General features: G+C 43.4%; 2 protein-coding genes across 2 annotated transcripts; both read left to right on the top strand.

Moving 5' to 3' along the window:
- Nucleotides 1-329: 329 nt before the first annotated feature.
- SRGN (serglycin) lies at nt 330-2,901 on the top strand. The gene is made up of 3 exons (XM_063406503.1): nt 330-511; nt 2,274-2,421; nt 2,575-2,901. The coding sequence occupies exons 1-3, from the start codon at nt 421-423 to the stop codon at nt 2,786-2,788; spliced, it is 453 nt and encodes a 150-aa protein (XP_063262573.1). The 5' UTR covers nt 330-420; the 3' UTR covers nt 2,789-2,901.
- A 385-nt stretch (nt 2,902-3,286) lies between these two features.
- On the top strand, nt 3,287-17,634 carry VPS26A (VPS26 retromer complex component A). Its single transcript, XM_063406346.1, is given in 10 exon segments — nt 3,287-3,340; nt 3,342-3,365; nt 7,297-7,446; nt 9,834-9,906; nt 11,994-12,150; nt 12,606-12,770; nt 13,201-13,307; nt 14,334-14,402; nt 14,871-15,013; nt 15,897-17,634. Coding segments are annotated over 10 exon segments (1,056 nt in total). The 3' UTR covers nt 16,011-17,634.
- The last annotated feature ends 89 nt before the right edge of the window (nt 17,635-17,723 follow it).

The following is a 17,723-nucleotide window of genomic DNA, read 5'->3' as shown; positions in this document are numbered from 1 at the left end:
GAAAAGCAGAGCCAGTGCCAATGTAGAAATGCAGTTGACTGAAAATCAGGGAATGTTAGGCACTGCTTTTTCACTCTGCAGGCCTCTCAGCATTGGGCAGAGGCTGGGTGGGATGTGTGCTTTGACCACAAGCTGCCTGCAGCATCACCTTCAGTCCAGCTGGTGGGTCCTGGGCTTGCTCTCCTCCTCGGGCAAAACAGGAGATGAAGGCAGAGGAACTTTTAATTTGGATTGATGAAGGCAGGAAGGCCACAGTGCTGGGCTTTTCTGTTCATGTCTCACTCCCGTCAATCAGGAAGTGGTGACGCAGGTTATGGGTTGGGTTTGAGGTTTTGGAAACTTTTTCTAAAAGTCGATCTCCTCTCTCCGTCTTATTTCTGAAGTGTGAAGCTGTGGTGAAGGCTGGTTGCGAGCAGAGGGATGCCAGCCAAAATGCAGCTCCTTATCAGATGTAACGGGAGGATTTTCCTGGCTATTTGTTTAATCCTCTTTGTGGGATACACAGCACAAGGTAAAACGGGGCGGTTGTTCTCTCGGTAATCCTCTTTCTGGGCTATGCAGCGGAGGCCAAGTAAGCAGCCTCCAAATTTTACAAACTGGCCTTCTTTTGGGGGTAATGAGATCTACTCAGAAAGTCTGCTTTGCTAACGTTTCCTTTTCTGGAGGGGGAATGGCAAGAGAATGTGCTTTTTGCAATTGGAGCATTTCAATTTTTGAGAAAAGACTTCATAAAATATGTTGTTGCATGTGTGTATGTTTTCAGTCTACCTATCCCTATATACATTTTTCTAAGTGTCCCTTTCATAGTGGTCTGGTTTCTGCTGTTACTCAGTTGTGGAGTTACAGACACAGTATGTAACAGTTCCCATGTCATAACTCCTACGGTCTGCTTTCTGGGGGGAGCAGGAAAGGAAACTAGTTGTAAGTATGAGGAAACTAAACGGTTTATTCCGTAAAATATTGCAACATACACCACTAAAATGACAAAAGGGAAATATTGATTCATGATGCCGTGCCCTACGGATTTGTTTCTTATGAGAAAAGCTGCTCTTCAAGCCTGTAGAGTATAATTTGTCCACAAACCAAAGCTATGATTGTGATAGGCTCTCATTATGCATTACTGCTCTGAGGCTGATCTTTGAGGGATTATGGCCTGCTTGTTCTGTGTTGCTCATTTGCAAATTTTTCAGCTGCAGCTGTTTATTTTGTTGCCACTGTTATTATTAAAAACCTTCTTAATAATAGGGGAGGAGAAGAAGATAAGTATGAAAAAGGAATATACTGTAGAAGCAGCAGGAAATTACACCCGTGAGATCTTTTTTTCTTTGACAGAAGAGTGTAGGAGGTAGCTGAAAGTCATCCAGTACATTATGGAAATATATAGGGCAATAGAGAGGTGTAATTACAGAAAGATATTCCCAAGAAACTCAGAAAAAATAGATAAAATGCCAACAGGTTGAGAATGCACCAGGAGGTTTCTGAACAAATTAATTACATCAGGCCAAGAGGAAGGATGAAATGTCACTGCTCTTATCTTTATTAAGAGATCCTTACTTTGTCATTTTGGTCTTTTTGAAGACCCACATTTTCAGTGACAGCCCCAATCAGGCACCTGGAGAGCACCAGAACTGAAAACCTGGGTTTACAAAACCTTGTTGTGTCTAGGAGACATCTGAACTCTCCTCTGGAGAGTGCTCCCAGAGCCTCCATAGACCCCAAACCTGCTCCTGTGGCACACCTTGAGTTTCTCACCTCCCCACCTAAACTCAACCCATTGAACTTGAAGGGGCAGAGCTGGAGCCAACAGAGGAAGGGGAGCACAGGTGCCAGCTCTCTGCTGTGTGCCTTGTCCCCAGAGGTGTTCACATTATTTTCACATACCTCCACCTTCAAGGAAAGCTGCAGGAGGCTCAGCTCCCTGGTTCCCCATGGCTGTGCCATACTGAGCTGGGGATGAGCCTTGCTGTGACAGCAGTGTTTTCCCATGGACTTCCTGATGCTGTGTTTGAGGGGATTCCCAGGGATTTTTCATGGACTTCCTGGTGCCGTGTGCGAGATATGCCTGATGTCTCTGATGACAAAAAATGTCACTTAGGATGTCAGTTTTAAAAAAAGCCTTCAGGGTTACTTTACTTTTCCGGAGGTTGAGCAATCAGGACCACACAAATTACTTTCATCCACTCCTTTAAGCCTTATTAGGTGCTCATAAAGTTCCTAAGACCTGGTGAATAATGTCCTGGTCCTCACGGACAATGTGTGGCTGCTTCCATCAGGTGCTCCGTTGCAGAGGGCGAGGTACAAGAGGGTGAGGTGCCGGCCTGAAGCCTGGTCTGCTAACTGCATCGAAGAGAAGGGGCCCTGGTTTTACCTGCCCACAGGTGGGGCCAACAGGATCCTTCCTCCCGTGGCAGACTCATCCCTGTAAGTTCATTTGCCACATGGTTGTCGTTAATGCTAGCACCCCAAAATGTATTATTCTTGCCTTGACAGTCCTGTCACAGCGTGGCTCGCCCACGGTAACGTGAGGCTTTGATGCGTTCATCTAAGAGAGAAAATTGCCACTCTGCATTTCAGGATGAAGAGATACCAGGAGCTGCGCAATATATTCCCTCTCTCGGATGAGGATTCCGGCTCCGGGTCCAATGCCATGGTGGAAGCAGAGCCAGCCTCTGGGTCGGGGCTTGGTGACAATGACAGCTTCTCTGAGGTGAAGCTGCCTGACTTCCTGGAGAGCCTGCGAGGCACCGAGCTGAAGGAAACGCTGTCGGAGGAGGATTTGCTCCTGTAGCGCTGGAGGCGTCGTCCTCGAGTGCCGCTCCCTCGCCTCTTCCCCAGAGCCTGGCCCAATAGCCACGAAGCCATTCTAAACCAGCATCAATAAAACCTTTGCCTTAAGATCTTTACTGCTTTCACTCACTAAAAGCATTCTTGTTCAGTCTGAACTGCCTTTTTATGTCTGTGCGTGCAGCAGCCATCACAATGGGTGCACGGCCAGTTCTGTGGGAAAGCTCTGACGAGATGAACTCCAGCCCTTCGTGCGCTGGGAGGCGCCTGCGCTTTCACAGCAGTCAGCCAATCGCGTATCCCGAAAAAGAGCGCGAAATCCTGCCAAAAGAAAAGCTTTATTAGCGCCGTTATTTCCTGAGGGGAACCCCCCAGCGCTGCCGCCTCCCGGCCGCCAGGCGGCGCCCTGCCGGGGCGGGCACGGAGCTGGAGGGGGTGGTCACGTGTGGCGGGGCGTGGTCCCGGCGCGGAGTGGGCGTGGCCTGGAGGCCCGTCAGGTCACATGACCAGGGGCGCGCGGGGGTGCCTGGTGCTGGTGCGCGCGGGGCCGGTGTCGGGCCGCGGAGGGGGCGCGTACCATGGTGAGTGCGGGGGGGGCGCCTGGGGCGGGGGTCGCCGTGAGGGGGGCGTCGAGGGGCGCGTACCAAGGCGAGTGCGGGGCGGGGCGGGGGGCAGCGCCGATCCGCCATCGCCTGAAGCGGCGGCGGCGGCCTGGGCAGGGCGGTGCCTCCTCTCCCCCTCCTTCCTTCCAAAACCAAGGATTTAGGGGGTTATTAATTTTATTTGCGGATTAAAAGTGCCCACATGACCTCCGTAGGGCGGGGTTTGGTCGTGAAGCTCGGGTTCCGTGTGCCCCGCACAGCTGCCGTCGGGCAGAGCGCACGGACGGAGCTGGGTTATCGGTGGATCTTCCGGCAGTGCCGTGAGGCAGCGCTGGCAGCGCTGGGCTGTGATCCCGGGGGAGCACACCCTCCAGGAAACGGCGGCCGCCCTGTGCCTGGCAGGCTGGGCGAAGTGCTCGGCGTGCTCCGATGGAGAGGTTAAAACAATACGTGCTGTAAAGAGTCATCTGCATCGATGGCTTTGTGGTTCTGGGCTGTTCGGGTTCCTTAACACGTGTCTCCGTTGTGCGTGCAGAAGCTGCTCAGGCTCCGTGTGAAGCTGGGATTTCTGTACCCTCTGTCAGCCGCTGGCATTCCTACAAGTCCTTCAGTGCAGCTATTACACTTCAGGGCTGAACGCAGCTTGATTTTGGTCCTGGTGTAGCAGAATCTCTAGCGTCTGTCTTTTGCACAAAACCAAGAGCGTAGCCTGGCATTTGGCCAGTTTCTGGAAACCCCGGTTCTCTGTCTGCATTCTCTTAAACTGTAACATAATAAGCCCTATGATAGCTATCTAAAATACTTCTTGTTTTGCATAGCTTCCCCACAGCAGTATCTTCAATAGCAGCTGGAGGAGATTCCAGCTGTTGTTCTTTATTTCATATGTTCTTGTTCTCTCTGGAGGAGATCATAGCTAATCTTGAAGGAGTGCAGTTGAAATATTTACATGCAGGCTCCTGAGAAGTGATGTGTTACCAATATTTGGTCTGGTTGACCATTTAAATGGTCATCTTGTAATTCAGAAGGTACTGTGAGAGCATCCTGTATAGTTTACTGAAAGGTAATGTGCTTCCTTGTTTAGTTAGAGGGGAGTATAAGACTAATCTGGAAATAGAGTACAGTTTCAAGGAAAAAATGTGGCCATGCTCAAAAGTATCCTGTGTTTGAAATAGTATACAATTTAGAATGCTTGATAAAAGTTTCTTCTTTTTCTCTTGCCCTTCCCCAGAAGCCATGAATCAGTATTGGTTCTAGTGTGCAGTGTCTGAAAAGCAAAAATATTTTTTCAGCAGTCCATACAAATCTGTGCTTGGCAGAGACTTGGAAGACGTTTTGATCTTCTATCTAATGGCCTTGTTGGTCCTCTGCTGCCGCTTTCCCCTCGGAATGTGTAGTGGATGTAACAGGGTTTCAGTCAGTCATACACATCTCTGTGGATCGATGTCGGGCCGATTGCTGAACACAAAGTCAGTTTAGTCTTGTGTGATCACTGTTCTACAGCTCCAGCTTGCTCTGTGTCCTCTCTTCTCTAGGAGGCGTGAGCACGGAGTCACTCAGTGTTCCTACTGCTAAGCAGTAGCATTCAGATCAAATCTTCCCCCAGGCTCTTTGTTTTTTATGCTGCATTTCAAACTCAGGTCCCCAGAATGTCTTGGAAAGAGTTCTTACTCCTTTTCTTTTATGTTAAATTGTTGAAGTGATAATGATTGTGTCGTTTAACCCCAGCTGGCAAGAAAACACAACCACAGCTGCTCGCTTATCTCCCCACCCTGGTGGGATGGGGAGGAGAAGCAAAAATAAAGCTTAAAGGTTGAGATAATAGATCGAATAACAATTCAATCAAAGCAAAATGAAATATAACAGTAGTGGTTAATAATAATAAAAAACATAAACAAGTGATGCACAGCATAATTGCTCACCACGTGCTCACTGATGTCAGACCCCTGTCAGCCCCTTCTTGGTAACTCCCCCAGTTTCTGTGCTGGGCAGGGCATTCTAAAGTGTGGAATATCCCTTTGGCTGGTTTGGGTCACCTGTCCTGGCCATGCTCCCTCCCAGCTCTTTGGTGTACCCCCTCACTGGCAGAGCACCAAACAGCTCCAAAAAAATCCTTGCATGAAAGCACCAAAAAGTCCTTGAATGAACCCAACTTAGCAACAACTAAAACATAACGGTGTGTTATCAGTGTTATTCTCAGACTGAATCAAAAAAACACTGCTGTATCAGCTACTGAGAAGAAATTAACTCTAGAAGAACTTGTATCTAGAAGTCGACTCCAGCCAAAACCAGGACAGACAGTTTCATGTAAACCAAATTCATCTGGTCGAAGCAGATGTTCTCATGGAGAACACAGTGTAATTTCTCAAAAAGAAAAAAAAAAACACAACAGAGAAATCACACTGAATTAGTGAAGTGTCATCTGCTTTAGTACATCAAAGCAGATTAGTGCCTAAATCTTTGGAGGAAAATGTTGGCTTTAGTACTAATCTTGTTGAGCTTTCCATAGAGCCACTAACATGTTTTGCAGTTTCTTGTAAGAAGTGTTTGTGTAAGATCAAAGGGTGATCTCTCAGGTGTTTGGTGCCCATCAAAAGTTTGAGCACAGAGAATGCTGAGGACAAACATTGTGCCTGAAGCAGTGTTACAGGTAAACTTGTAACACCCACTCTCTCTGATGGCAGCTGAGGTGGGCTGTGTGAAGAACTGCCTCTCAAAGCTGCTGGTGCTGTCTGCTAGACAACTGTGGTGTGTAGGCAGAGGCAGCAAATAAAATCCCTACTCCCCTTCCCCAGCCAGGGGGATGCTTTGGGCTTTGCGTTAAATCCCCTATTATTGTTTCTTTCCATTCTGCTTTGCTCTAGTGGTTGGGATTTTGGCTTGGTTCAGGAAGACAGGTGCCTGCCCAGGAAAGCCAGAGCTTCCCTTAGAATGGAGAATGTAAACCTCCTCCCTCTGAATTATTATAAATTTGAAATTAAGGGGCTTTCGGGCAAAGTTATGGGAAGAGGAATATTAAAAAATAAAAATGTTGTAGCATAAAAAACAGAACAAAAACCACAACAAAATACCAACAAACAAACAAACCACAACAAACAAACCAACCAAAAAACAAACAAAAAAACCCCACTGACAGAATGAGAATACAACCTGACACCCTGTTGGTCAGGGTGTTGGAAGCAGTCCAATTAAAGCCTGCTGAAGTGGCAGATGTGGTTCTGTTGGAGCAGAGATGATCCTGTAGAAGGCTCCAGTGGTGATGAGATGAGTCTGATCTCTCTCTGGGCAGTGCACACAGGCTGTGCTGGTGTTCTGAATCTCAGGTGTTATCCAGGTAGGAATGCTGGGCTCCTCCCCCTGGGTGGAGCATCTCCCAGTGGGATGATGTCATTTTATCAATTTAAGGAGAGCCATAATGGCCCATGAACAGCAGATATCTCCCTGGAGGGAGGATGGGTCCTGGAAGAGATTAGAACACTGCCCCACCTGGTTTAACAGCTGGCCCATTGACAGAAGACACCTGCCCCCTCCCCCTGGAGTTATGAGGAATGGATCATAGAAGAGAGAAAGAAAAAAACACCTCCCAGCCTGTTTCAGCAGATGGGAATAGAATACACCTTGCCTTGCAGCCCAAGACAGTTTGTTAGTGGTAGTAAGGTAGTGATGCTGTGTGCTTTTTACAAACATTGTAAGAGCTGTTGCTGCTTGTTACTGACATGATTTCAGTTATTTGCTAATGAACAGCTGTCCTTTGTCATTGCTGTTTCTTGGGTCTCTGATACATAGTGGCTGTGTAACTTCATGAAAGCACAAATGTTTTTTCCCCAGTTTATAGTGTACAGCTGCAAGTAAACAGCACATTTAAAATGGAGTATCCACTGTGTAGTAATTTATCCAATTCTTGTTCTTCCAGAGTTTTCTTGGAAACCTTTTCGTTCCTGTTTGTGAGATTGATGTTGTACTTAATGATGCTGAAACACGAAAACCTGCAGAAATCAAAACAGAAGATGGTAAAGTAGAAAAGCATTTTCTCTTCTACGATGGAGAATCTGTTTCAGGAAAGGTAAATTTTTACTTAAAAGTGGCTATTGCTTCTCTGATTCTGGCATGCAAATGCATATTTGAAGGTAAATTACAAACTGCTGTAAGAGCTGAATTTTCAGCTTGGGTTGTTATTCAAAGAGGAAACTGTTTTGCTAGGTATGTTTTTTTTTTATTTTTTTGAGACAGCTGATAGAACTCAACATTTTTGAATAGTAACTGTTAATTTATTTCCAGTCATCTGATATTTATGAATAAGCTTTTTTTTGCAATGATGTGCAATCCTGTTGTTGTTTCTGATGAGAAAAGTGTTCCAAACTGGATCCCCATGCTTCCCCTTCCCTTTGAACTCCAAAATCCACAATCCAATACAGGTAACAGTGATTTTTGGCTGGTGCAGTCAAGAATTTGCATACCCTGAAGATAAGCCCTGCATTCCATGCCCTGAAGTGCTTTCTGGATTGCATCAGAGGAGCAACAGAAGAGCAACATATGAAGTTCAGCTGACTGCTGAGTCAACAAGAGCTTTTCTTGCTGGAAAAAAAGGCAATGAAACTGAGATTGCCAGAGGGATTTCTCTATATTCAGTATTGCACCTAGGAACTCCTTGCCATCACTCTGTTTTACTGGAGCCATTCCCACTCTCTGAATATTTCTGTTACGATTCACTTTTCCTTCAAGGGACTGGAGTTGGGTGTTGTTGGGTTCTGAGATTGACTTCTGAATGCCTGCTTTGATCTTGACTGACCGATATCCCTGTGTTGGAGTCCAGGACATCCCTCTGGCCACCCTGGAGGGTTTGGAGACTGGACAGGGGGATCTGGGATCTGTACAAGGGGGTCAGCCAGCCTCACACAGAGCTCAGGAGGACACTGCTCTTGATTCCTGGCCATGGGAGTGAATGCTCACATGCAGGAAGAATCACAAGCTGAAAGAATTTAAAATCAGTAGTAGCTAGTTTATCATAGAATGTAAATGTAGAATCTAGGATTTTTAGTATATGGGGCTGAAGAGACAAGATGGAGGAATTGGGGAGTGGTCCTGTCTTCCTTGTTCTTGCTCTCATCTCCAATCTTTTGCTGAGTTGGATTTTAGAGATTGGTTTAGAGTAGAACTGACATGTTAGCATAGGTAGTAGGTATTGGTACAATTTCGTAAATAAAAAGTGCGTTTTGGACGGTGCTTGGGTCAGGGGTACTGTACATAAGGTGTGGGGCTCTCTGACCCGCCCAGTCTGCCGCGTGTCCTGCTCTGCTGGCGACGCCTTGCTGAGCTGAGAAAGAACTGAGAGATAATGAAGAATAAACAACCTTGAGAACACGGACTGGCGGACTCAGCTTGTCGTCTCTGGCTCCGGCATGGAACCCTTAGGGCTAGAGAAGACGAAAAACCTTATTACCTCAGGGAACAGCAACCCCGAGGAGAATCTCAGGGAACAGCAGCCCTGAGATCCCTGGGTGTCTTCCTGCTCTGGCAATACCTTTCCATACAAAGATTCTGCTTCTCTAGAAAGATCCTTCCAGGGATGTGAAGGGCCCCAAGATGAGCCTCAAACCCAGGAAACTGAGGGAGAAGCTTCTGATCACTGGCTGGAGCACTGCTTGCTTGTATCGGCGACACCTGAGACGTGCCTGATGAGTTTTGGCTAACACAAGCACAGTGGCATGAGGAGGTTTGGGAGATCAGAAATGTTTTGGACAGCTTCCTTCTCCCCCATTCTTTTTTTCACCACCGAGATGGATTGTTCCAGTGGTTTACTTCCTACTCAGATAGTGACAATGTACTGGAGCTTGAAGTATGGGAATTTCTCTGGTCATCACTGCCTTATACAAAAACATTCTATATGCCTAATATTTACATGTTTCAATACAAAGTAACCTTGTGGAATCCTTTCTTGTCTGTTTTTGAGAATCAGTCACAAATTGATGTCTTTATAGTAGGTTTCATTATCTGTTATTTTTCATTGACTTAGGCAACACCAGTATTTAGCTGTCTGCCAGAGAAAGGACTGAAGCTCACTTGGCTTGAAAGGAATCAGTCTTATGACATTTGGGTTTTGAACTTCTAGATGTGACTGTCAGAAGATTCTTTGAAGCATCACGACTGGCTCTGCTTGAGCTCTGGCTTGGATACTTAATTTTAGGACTTGAAAGTTTTAATTTTAGTTGTAACATTCAGTCTCGTGGATGATTAGATTTTTCTTGAATGTTTTAGTGGTGCCTTGGAAATGCTTAATTTCATGATCAGCTGTTTGATTTGGCTGCCTTCAAGATCAGGTAGGGCCATCCAGATGAGATCTTGATTTTTATAGGCATGTACTAATGTGTTTTCCTTTTTACTGAGATTGTGTTAGAGTGAAAATGTTGAAAAAAATTAACTTCTGCTTGATTTTTTTTTTTACTTTGGTAGGTGAACGTCTCCCTTAAACATGGGAAGAGACTAGAGCACCAAGGAATTAGAATTGAATTTGTAGGACAAATTGGTGAGTTTAAGCTATAAAGGGGCTTTTAGGTGCTTGTGGTTTATGGAACTTGGCACTTGTGACTGTCAGGAGTTCAGCTCATACAATGCAACTTGTTCCGGTCAGTGGATGGTAAGGGCCAGAGGAAAGCCCTGAAAGAAAAAGAAAGAGAAAGAAAGAGAAAGAAAAAGGTATTTTCTTCACTTTAAAGCAAGTGATGTACTAATTTGTGCTACTCAGAAAGTCATTGGGAGAAGGATACGTACATGTGAGGGATTGTGAGTATTCAGTCTGTGTCAGACTAGCTAAAAGTTCGATTAATCACCACTAGAGACTAAACTTGTGGTCTTCTCTGAAAGAGAAGAGGCACAGAAAAGAAATTAAGAGGCAGCCTTTAGCAAAATACTTTTAAAAATTCTATGGCAGTTGGTTTTATAAAACCTATTAGAAATGTAAATTTCTGATAACTCCCTAAGTCTGCTTAGAGTTGAACTATGAGGACTCTTTATTGTATCTAACTTTTTACCAGTCCAGGTAATCTCTCTGCACCCTTAGGCTGATGCTAAAATTCCTTCCCTCTCAGAGAGCTCTTTGCATTATTGTACCCCTTGGAAGTAATTACTCAAGTTTCAGCCTTTATACAATTGACTTTAAATGGGATTTCCCAGATTCCCCATTTCTCATCAGTTAGTAGGCTTCAGTAGCCTGTCTGAAGTGTTGTGTAGCAGGTATGACTGAGACCTGGCACCTGCTGCTTTATGCTTTGAGGTTTTGATCAGTAAGGCTGTACAATTAAACTTTGAGAGTAAAGCAGCACTGTGATGGGAGTGAGGCATATAGACAGAGGAAGACAAGAGCTCAGGGACATCAGCTTCATTTAGTCTGTTGCTTTCTAATAGCTGTACAGATTGTTTTTCATCTACTTTTGACTTACACATTTTACTCTCTGGATTAATTTGATTTGATGTAGTGTTTCTTGAAATTCATACATTTCTGGGGCTTTCTGTTATGCTACATTTGGAAGTCCACAGAGTTGTGCAGATATGGTTTAAACTTCTGCTCTTTGTGCTTGTCCATGTTTTCTTGCATCCTTACAAGTTTTAGTATAGAAATGCAGGAACCATTCCAGTAGTGTGATCTCTGCACTATTTGCAGACTAACTCCATATCAAAGCTGTATTTTAAACCAGCTCTTCAGAGTACAGCTTTTCTGACTGACTGGCACAAAAAATATTAAATATGCACTATTAGATAAACTATGCGTTAGATAAATGCTTGTCCCAGCAAACTAAGTACATTTTTAGATAATTTGTGGTCATATTAGAAAATGGGAAGTGTCAGTTTCTACCATATTGGCAGTGATAAACTGTGGAGTTAGTCTGTAAGTCAATTTGTTTTCTTCTGAAAAACTTCTGTCTGTGTAACACAACTAACAATGCTGATGTTCAGTTATGAGTGGTAGAGAAACTTATTTTTAGATACTGAAGTGTTTGGGTTTTGATTTTTAGGGTAATTTTTTGTAAGAATTGCACGACAAAAATCTAGGAATGAGGATGCTGCTGTGGGCACAGGAGATGCTGTTGCTGTGAAACTGCCTTTGTTTCCAAATGACTGACTTAGACCAGGGGTCATAATAAGCCATTTGGCTGTAGACTAGTAATAATAATAAATTATTTGCTAGATGTTGTTAATCTGCAGACCAGATTAGAATCACTGCCCTGTCCTAAATAAGGCAGTCCTGATGTTTCTTACGTTTTGTCCCTGCAGCAATAAATGCTGGAAGCCAAAACCAGGCAACGCTAATTACAGAGCATGCAAAACAAGAAGTACTTATTAAAGCTAGCTAAACTGTCATTAAAAAACAATGCCATACTAGTGAAGCTCTCAATGTGTTCTCTTCATTCCAGTTAGTTCTTCAGGGATGCTAACAGTAGATTCCCAGAACTGAAGGCAATTTGAAAATCTGAATAAAACATTTGGTAAAATATGTGTATTTTAAGTTAATTGCTTCAGTTATAATCTCCCACCTGCTCCTGCCAAATTAGAGACAATTTTGTTTGCTAAAAATAAACACTGAAACATATTTTTCCTTTAACTTTCTAACTTTAGAACTCTTCAATGACAAAAGCAATACCCATGAATTTGTAAACTTAGTGAAAGAGCTGGCCTTACCTGGAGAACTGACCCAAAGCAGAAACTATGACTTCGAATTCATGCAGGTTGAAAAGCCATATGAATCCTACATTGGTGCCAACGTCAGACTGAGGTTTGTAACTGTTACACCTTTTTTTCCTCTCCTCCCCTGCAGAAAATTCATAATTTAGCAATTATGCTGCCCCCTCTTCCTCCTTTTAGTTGTTACATAGAACGTGTAAAAGCCAGTAGCTAGTGTGCCTTGATTGAAGTTGTGGAGATTGTAACACAATGTGGTCTTCTCTACTTAATTTGGAATCACTCAATGCTGTTTGTATAAATGAAATTCCTTCAGTTCAATCAAGTGAAGACAGTCCATGTCTCTCCTTTAAAAAAAACCAACATACCCACAACTGAAGAAAACACTCCCACATGTGTTTTGTCTTGTGTCTTGGTGTCTTACTCTTTTCTACTTAGTCTTATGAGATTGTAAACTGGTCTTTCAAAGAATATCTGTACTTCAGAACATGAGGGCTCTTACCTAGTAAATCTGAACAGTTCTGGCTAATTCAGTGGCTTTCTTCCTAGGTATTTTCTAAAAGTCACAATCGTAAGACGGCTGTCAGACTTGGTGAAAGAATATGATCTGATTGTTCACCAGCTTGCTACATATCCAGATGTAAACAACTCCATCAAAATGGAAGTAGGCATTGAAGACTGTCTCCATATAGAGTTTGAATACAATAAGTCAAAGTAAGTGTCAGAGCAAAATGCATTCATGTAAATAACTTGGTATAAAAGGGTACAGTATGTAATATATCGTGACCAACTTCATCTTCTGGAGATTTAAAATGTAAAGTACTAATTACACAAAGGCCTTTGTGAGATATAGTTGGCCGTTCTGTCTTGAGTATTAACAGGAAAGTCACTAGCAAATATTTAAGACTTAATTTTTGCATTTATGCCTTTTCAGTATGACTAGCATCACTTCCTTTGCTGATACTGATGGAATGATGTAAATACTGTAGTTGCTCTGGTCTGGCTGAGGTGCTTAGCTCAGTGGGGATATAAGCTCCAAGTAGTTTCCAGGCAGATAAGATAACTGCCTGTGTGACTTGTGTTCAAGAAGGTGTAAAACTTGTGTTTATCCTCTAACAAAACCCCTCATTTTGTTCTTTTAAAGGTATCACTTAAAGGATGTGATTGTTGGAAAAATTTATTTCCTCCTAGTGAGGATAAAAATTCAGCACATGGAGTTGCAGCTGATCAAAAAGGAGATTACTGGAATTGGTAAGAGGAGCAAAGTCCAAGTGAAATGGCGGCTTGGGTGCCAGTTGAGCCTTATGCAGACCTGGAGAGTGAAGTCAGTAGTTGCAGCTCTGGCTAAACCAGTGCTGCACCAGCTTCTTTCTCACTGATGTTTGACTACCATTTGCATTTTGTGCTTTGGCAATAATACTTTGTAGTCAACACTGTCAGTCTGTTTAATTTTTCTGGGGTTGTGACTCTTGTGACTCTTCACAAATGTGAACCCTTGTAAATGGAACTTGGGCATAAATATGCAGTAGCCTAATCAGTCTTAATAGATAATGAACAAGGGAAGAGGTGTAAAATGCATCCTGAAGACCCCCTTACTTCTGCAGGGATTAACTAGTCAAGGGTAAACATTAGCACGAATCAGTCATGTTCTAGAAATGTGTCGTTTTCTGTCATCCTAAAAAATTGATATGATGGAAATATCAAGCAGCTTTGCAGCAGAAAGAGCTTGATTATTGCAGATCAGGCTTGTATTTGCTGGAACAAGGCTGGAAGAGGCTGTTGCTCATGGCACTTCATTCCCCAGTAGCTGGGGTTCCTGGGAGCTTCTTATGTGGAGAATGAGAAAGCTTCCAGCAGAGGAAGGGCAGAAAGCTCTGCTTTACTTCTGGCTCTTGAGCTGGCTGATAACCCTTCAGTTTCTAGTCCGAGCATGGCCTAGCAATATCAGTTGCTAGCACTGCTCACCAAGCAGAGCAGTTTCAAGATCCCAGACCCTCTTGCTTGTCCCTTATTTAAAGCTTGCATATCCAGGGCTCCTTTGAAGCTCTGCTGCCTGCCTCTTCTGTGTCAGCGTGGCAGGGGGAGAGTAAGAAAGAGATGTCCTGTCTGGGAGAGGGTCTTGCTTGCTTTAGCCTTTAGTCTTACCTACGTGCAACAAGGGCAAAAATGCAGTGCTGGGTTAATTCAAATGCTGCAGAATGGAAGTTGTTGTGATAGAACTTTGTGAATGTTTAAATCTGAAGTGTGTGTTCTCACAGTGAAAACTTGTTTCACCAGGACCCAGTACCACAACAGAGACCGAAACCATTGCAAAGTATGAAATAATGGATGGTGCACCAGTTAAAGGTAAATAACTATCGTTGTTTCAAAGGGTGAGCATTTAGTGTTAAAATCCTACTTAAAAGATCTAGGGCAGAAGAGAGGAATTACATGTTTATTTTTAACTGGAGAAACCACACTTCCCCTTATTTACCACTGGAAATTCTATGACTGATTCTTTCATCAGACCTGACTCCATGGTGTAGACCAGCTCTAGAGAGTTGAAAATACTGATCCTTCTGGCTTTCCTGGCTACCATGCTTGCACTGAAAAAGAGTTCTCACTTCTCATTTCATACTTCCTTCTGTGCTCAGTGTGTGTTTCTGATTTTTTGGTAGATGTTTTTTTGTCTTATGCACGTTTGTTTGCGTGTTTTTTTTTAACCGAGGAACAGGCACAGACAGTGCTTGGGAAACTGCTTTTATTTTGCATGTCTTCTGAAACTATTAATTATTCCAGTTGTAAGGAACTAATTAAAGCTTTCTGTTTTGGCAGGTGAATCGATTCCTATAAGACTGTTCTTAGCAGGCTACGACCCAACTCCAACAATGAGGGATGTGAACAAAAAATTTTCAGTGAGGTACTTCTTAAACCTGGTGCTTGTGGATGAAGAAGACAGACGATACTTCAAACAGCAGGTATGGTCTGTAGCAGTCCTGGTGCAGAATGATCTGGGTGTTTTACATGCTGCTTTGAATGTTGAGCAGGTTAGAAGCCACCTGTACTTCAGGGGTGGTGTAAGTGTTTGTGCTGGCAGGTGTGTTGACGGCTCTGTGGATGATGTTACCTTGCAGAAAAGGAGTCAAGGGGGGTGCTGGATGCTATTCCAGCAAGGGTAGGATGCTCAGTACCCTAAAACTTGCATTGGGAATACCCAGACAAAACATAGGGTGGGTAAAAGCTACCAGTGCATTTGTTTGCTTCTTGAAACTCCTGCAGAGAACTCTGCTCTCCTGCATTAGCCTGGGTTCAAAACTGTGAAGTGTTAATAAGGACTAAGGCATTTGACTGAAAATGTTAGAGAAGATGAGGTGGTGCTGAGGAAAGATGTGGCCAAAAGGCCACTGGAAGAAGCTGTGTGGATTAGATCAGAATCTTCCTACTACGAAGTAGACAAGATAGTATAATTAAACATGGAAAACAAGAGGTAGCTGGAGCATACAGTGGCTATGGTAGGCTTTGGATTTTGAGAAAAAAAGGAAGAAAAACTTCTTGAGCTCTTTAATACTACTAAAATTGAGGGTAGGATAGTTAAGGAAGGGGTGACTGCTCAATATTGCAAGTATTCAAGCAGTAACTAAATATGTAAACTTAATGGTTTCTTTTGGTTAATGGTGTCTTTCTGTTACTTTTATATGAACTGCAGTGATAAGTAGTGGGGATGCATTTTTTGGTGGGCTCTTGTATTTGGTTATCTTTTTTATTTTCCTGAAAGCTTTAATTTATCAGGAACTTAAGATACTTGATGCTGTTGTCTTAATGGTAACTGTTGATTTCAAGAGTGTTTTCTTCCTCAAATAGGAAATAATTTTATGGAGGAAAGCTCCTGAGAAGCTGAGGAAACAACGGACAAACTTCCACCAGCGATTTGAATCTCCAGAGTCACAAGCATCTGCTGAGCAACCCGAAATGTGAACTGGTCTAAGGTGAAAAACTTTGCAGTGCTTCAGCAGGTTAAAGATGGCAGCAGCCTGTGGGAAAAGAAGGCCAGAATTCCCATTACATCTGTCTTCCTTCATCTTGCAGTGCTGCGTTTACCATACTACTAAAGCGTTCTTCAGTTAAACATTCAAGTATGTATATACATTTAAAATAAAGTGCTTTCTCAAACACTGGAACTTTCTTAAGCTACTATTTTATACTGCACATTTACTTTTATTTGATGTTATATGCACTTGGGTATGCAAAAGCTTAAATCTAGTTATTTCCATGCATGGTAGGCTGGTCTATTTGATTTTTGCTGCTCACCTCTACAGTGTAGACTAAAGCATTTCCCATCTCTCATGTTGTTTATTGCATGTTTGTTTCCAATGTTGCTTATTTGCTTTGTTTTGTTTTGAAAGTGCATTAAGACACAATTGACTAAATCACACTAAAAATCAAGGTTTATGGTGCATTTGTCCTAAAATCTCCTGATGACTACGTTAGGCAGGGTTTAACTGAAGCTGCATGTACATGTGCTGTGATTGGAGCCTTCAGACACCTCACCAGCGGTTCTAAGAGGCTTTGCATCTGTCAGTAACAAAGAATATTGGGAAGCATCTTTGCCCCCTCTCTCCCAGTTCTCTGTCAGACTTCTCTAATCCTTTCACGTGAGTCGCTCCTAACTTCTGGGGGCTCGTTACCCAGTAATTAGCGACTGTAGGGGTGTCATGAGTTCACCTTCAGGTGGTGAGCAGGTAAAGTATTTGAACATAGTTATTTTATTAATGAAGTAAATGCTGGTAACATCGATTATTTTGCAGATATGTGAAACTGTGTCTCCTCCTGGTTTCATGATTCCACTGTCTTCACAGTCAGTGTCTGTAACTGTCCTGACAGGAGACACAAAATGTCCTCAAAGGACATCCTTGTGGGCCTGTTAAAGGGCAAACAAGCTTTTTGTGGTCTTCTGCAAAGCTGTTTGAAGCCAGGCAAGCCTTAAAACTTAAAAGCTTGTCTGGCACAGCAGATTGTTTGTCTTTATCATCATCTCGTAGGCATTCAGTGTTTGAAGAAGTAGCTTAAAGGAGTTAGTGTTCATCTGTTCACCACAGAGCGTGGGGTCTGTGATCAGACTGTGGCTTGGGCACAAATCAAAGCCTGCTGTGAGGAAGGCAACTTGCACTTGTAGTTCATTTGGCCTTTAAACCAAGGCTTCTCGACTCCGGTGCAAGTGTCATTGGTAACCTTACTTTATGAGTAAGTAAATAATCAAATTACATTTCTGTAAGAACTGTTTTATTACTGCGGCACTTTGATAAAGCAAAGACTCTGTGTACTTTATGCTAGGATACTCCTAACGCGGATATCTTCGGCTGAGAGCAAATCCAACTCCCTCATGTAAGTGCCTGTTCAGAAACTTCAAAGAATAAAGTTAAAAAAAAAAAAAAGCCAAATATTTTCACGGTCACTTGCATGTCGTAAACCTGGGAACGATGATTTTGAAAAACTTGATTGTACTTAACCAGCCTCAGATTGTGCAACCATGTATAACGAGCGGGGGGAAAACATCCTAAGCTGCTATTTGAATTATTAAACCAGCTGTATTCTCACTAAACCCGGCTTGTCTGTGTGTGAGGGGCGCTGCCCTCCCTGAGGGTGCCGGGGGGGCGGGGCGGGTGAGGGGGCGGTGCCGCGCACGCGCGT

This window comes from Prinia subflava, chromosome 9 (assembly GCF_021018805.1).
Source record: "Prinia subflava isolate CZ2003 ecotype Zambia chromosome 9, Cam_Psub_1.2, whole genome shotgun sequence".
NCBI classification, from domain to species: domain Eukaryota; kingdom Metazoa; phylum Chordata; class Aves; order Passeriformes; family Cisticolidae; genus Prinia; species Prinia subflava.
This window is presented reverse-complemented; position numbering and strand designations above follow the sequence as displayed.